This window comes from Frankliniella occidentalis, unplaced genomic scaffold (assembly GCF_000697945.3).
Source record: "Frankliniella occidentalis isolate FOCC.00 unplaced genomic scaffold, Focc_3.1 Scaffold24, whole genome shotgun sequence".
Classification (NCBI taxonomy): Eukaryota; Metazoa; Arthropoda; class Insecta; order Thysanoptera; family Thripidae; genus Frankliniella; species Frankliniella occidentalis.
In genome coordinates this window covers 645128-648881 of record NW_026267154.1, presented here as the reverse complement: position 1 = coordinate 648881, position 3754 = coordinate 645128, and the positions used below count along the sequence as shown (strand labels likewise).

At 49.5% G+C, this 3754-nt stretch overlaps 2 protein-coding genes across 2 annotated transcripts in view; both read left to right on the top strand.

Moving 5' to 3' along the window:
- The window catches only part of LOC113215050 (adenylate kinase isoenzyme 6), a 6951-nt gene that overhangs the window by 2380 nt on the left and 817 nt on the right, over nt 1–3754 (top strand). The window lies entirely within an intron of this gene.
- LOC113215052 (trypsin-7-like) overlaps nt 3509–3754 on the top strand; it is an 8024-nt gene continuing 7778 nt past the window's right edge. Inside the window, exon 1 of the mRNA XM_026434606.2 lies at nt 3509–3684. Within this exon, the coding sequence (XP_026290391.1) occupies nt 3549–3684 (136 nt within the window). The 5' untranslated portion in view covers nt 3509–3548. The remainder of the gene's footprint in view (nt 3685–3754) is intronic.

The window sequence follows — 3754 nt, the reverse complement described above, 5'->3', positions numbered from 1 at the left end:
TCAGGTAGCCCCGCCAGAAATAAACCAGCTAGCTGCTTGTCATTTAGTTCTAAGCCATAGCCAGCGGTCTGCACAATCCTATTCATGCCTTGAAGTTCGGACATGTACTTCTGCATCCTTACTTCTGGTGTCTTGATAGTGTTGAACATGTCCTTCATGATTCTCAAACACTGGGTCAAGGTATACGTAGTGAGAATCGCCTTTAGGTTTTCCCACGCGTCTTTGGCGAAGGTACAAGACCCGATGTCTTCCATAAACTCAATCTCAACATGTTTCCAAAGGAAACTGAGGGCTTTTCTATTTTGCCGTGCCTGGTCGATGTTCAAATCTCCAACTTCGTCGACATCCCATCCAGGATCAATGGCATTCCAGCAGTGTAAACTTACTAGTTCTGACTGAACCAGTAGAGTCCACGCGTAATAATTGCTGCCATTCAATTTTGGTACGCCATCTCTAGCCACTTGTTCTTCGTCCGCCATGACACTTGTTGCTTAGGCCGGGGCCGGCCAGCTTATCTTCTTTACTCTTCGGCTTTCTTCTTTTACTGCTGAAGCTCAAATCAGTTTTCTTCGTACAAGAGGCCCATAACCTATTGATATTCAGGGGTTGATTCTGAATTGAGCTTCAGGTAATTAAACTTCTTTACACAGGGTTTTATTCTTCTTAAATGGCACAATACAATGGCACGTTACAGCTTCACACTTACACTTCTCTCAGACAACAAACCGACAGGACGGAAACAGGAAGTGAGTCAAAGAGGAACAAAAACTACTACGTGAAACAAAGAAACTACTACGTGACTCAATACAATGACTAAACAATAATTATGAATTGACTATGACTTCCGATATGAGTGAGTGAGTGAGTATAAGAGTGAGTATAAGGTGGGTGGTAGGGAGGCGGTGGTGGGTGAGATGAGGGGGCTATAGGGGGTGAGTGAAGCGAGAGTCGAAGAATCTCCACCCACCACCAGCGCCATCCGCAGCAATGCTCAGCAGTGGTGACAGGGGGAGGGGGGGCCGTACGGGTCGAAGGGTGTTGTGTCTGATTGAATTGACCCGCCAGGCCACGAGCGGTTCCGGCTCCAGCGCGGCAGGGGGTGGGGCAGCCCAGCCGGTGGCAGCCGGTGGAAGCACAGCAGTGGAAGCTGAATAAACCTGAGCCGACCTGCTCCGCCCGCCCCCGCGCGCTCGCCGCGAGTAAAGAGGTGAGAGAGCCGATCTGCGCGACACACAACTCTTCCGCGCAGCAACGGGGAGGAGGGACTGAAGAGAAGATCCTCCTCCTGGTGGCCACTGAAAGAAACCAAAGGCGGCGGGATTTGCACACGCACTAAATCTTGCCCGAATGCATTATTTTAGCAACTGCTTGCAAGGGGCAAATTTAGTTTCTGGCAAACAAACATCTCTGAGTCATGCCCGGTGGGAACCCAAGGTCAAAATTTTGACTTAAATAGTTCAAAATGATGTCGTGCATTTTGACTGTTTCCTCCTTGGGTGGCTGCTGCTAGGCACGCAGGGGGCGAGGCGCAGCAACCCTGCAACCGGCCAAAAAAAACAAACAAACAAGTCATAGGAGTCGCGCAAAAGGTCAAAGTGGGGCACCGACTGATTAAGGGAGCCAAGCCTCTTGCACACGAGGCGGCACGGCCGAAAACCGCCAGACAGACAGACAAACAAGCAGACGGTGCCGGCGGACCTGCGCATGGACGGTCATGTCGACGTATATATTCTCACAGGGAGCGTGGCGGGTCACCAGCGAGAGCTAAGGCCGGAGGTTGTGAGCCGCGTGTAGTAGTACGAGGTGGACCCATATCCCACGTGAGAGTGACTGTGACCTGTACCTGCCTGTACCAAGGTGGCTCTGACTCACGCGCCGCACTCTTTCGTTACCTGTTCATTGCATGCGTGCGCAATGGGTTGCCTACTCGCACGGGGCCCTCAGGCGCCATGGGCGGCCGGGATAGGCAAACCCGCCCCCACAGGTGCATGCGGTACATTTGAATAACCGGGGAGTCTGGGACTGGTCCAAAAATTTGTACATATAAAATTGTCTATGCACTGCACAGCCATTCTGATTGCGTGTTTCCGATTGTGTGTGTGTGTGTGATTGCCTCCGATTGTTTCAGAATGTTTTCTATACGACGGTGATCAGTGAAGCTACAGCCCAGGTAGCAGAGCTGCATAAAATGTGCATTTTGTGTCCAATCTAAAAATCGCCTAAAACGCGTGTAGGCGCCGAATATGTGCGTACATGCGCCTAAAATGTGCGTTTCAGATGGGACATATAATGCGGTTCGAATGCAGTTTGCTCCATTTTGCTACCTGGGAGCGGTACCCAAACCTTATCTGTATCGAGTGTGACTCGAGTGTCGTTGTCGTTCGAATCAATCTTGAGGGTCATGTGTCGTCAATGTTGTTTTGCCTTCGTCTTAAACGCGTCAAGTGGGTCGTGATTAACCTCGCGGAATATTGTCGTGGAAAAAAGAGGGGGGGGGGGGCTATCAGTAGGATAACAGGATGTGCGGAAACTGGGCAGACTGTTGTAAGAGTAAAGTCTATTCCACTGGAAAACAAAGGCAGGAATAAGCAGACGTCAATCGTCTTTCAAAGGCATTAAAAATTAGCACTCCTAGAAAGGAGATATACATTTTAATTCCTTTAACACTTTCCTGCCTTTCCAAGCCGCCTTTAAAATTTAACAACCCTTAGTGGTTAAGGATTTAAGTCCTATACCTTTATTTTTCCAGTGTTAACTTGGTGTTCATAATTGTAGTAGTCACACCATGATAGCAAGAATGCAGTACTGCAACTGCAGTGTGCTTTTTTTTTTTAAACTGGATAAGAAGCAAGGTGTAATCGGGTTGCGATCGGAATTTCAATAGAACATGATCAGATTCTGTAAAATTCCGATGATTGCAGTTGTATTTGCATGATTGCGGATACATTTCTGGATTCAAGAACATTTTCGGGCACAAGTTGTGGCCTTCTCGGGAGTTTCGAGTGACCACATCCGCCGGGGCAGAACCAAGGCATAAAGTCCTCGACCAGTTTTTTTGTTTTTGTCTCATCCGGGGTTGGGCACATATCACGCGACTATGTAGTGGTCTAAGCAATTTAGAATACTAGCCTATAGCTTTATTATTAGCTGAGAGACCTCAAAAACGACGTTTTCTGATTATAATTTTTTTAAAAAGGAACTAGCTCGGAATTAGCTGTGCAACAGCTATTATCGGCACATATCTTAGCTCTCGTGCCGAATGATTAGCTATGCAAAGCTAATATTGTGAGCTAAGACCAAATCAGCAAATAAATTAGCTATCTTGAACCATTCTTTTCTATTTCGTGTGCGTATGTGACCACGAGGTGTGTGTCAGTGTGGCGTTACCAGACTGCGCCAGTTCGTGCGAGGCCAGGTGCGGCGCAGGTCCAGGAGGGCCTCTTCGATACGGATGGGCTATTATCGGCTTTTAATCGCGCTGCCACGAGTGGCGATGTCCGCCAGGACGGCGACGACGGCCCCGCGGCGGCGGGTAGAACAGGACCGGGATGGCGGCGTCGTCGGGGCAGTGCGGTTCCTCGGCACGACCCGCGAGGATGGCGTCGACGACACGACCTGCTATCGCCCTGGTGCTGGCACTGCTCGTCGCCCTGGCTGCGGCCGCCAGCGCGGCCCCCTCCGCAGGTCGGCGTTAATAATGACATTTGCTTTTAACGGTATTACACCCAAGTGTGTGAATGTCACACACTAGTAG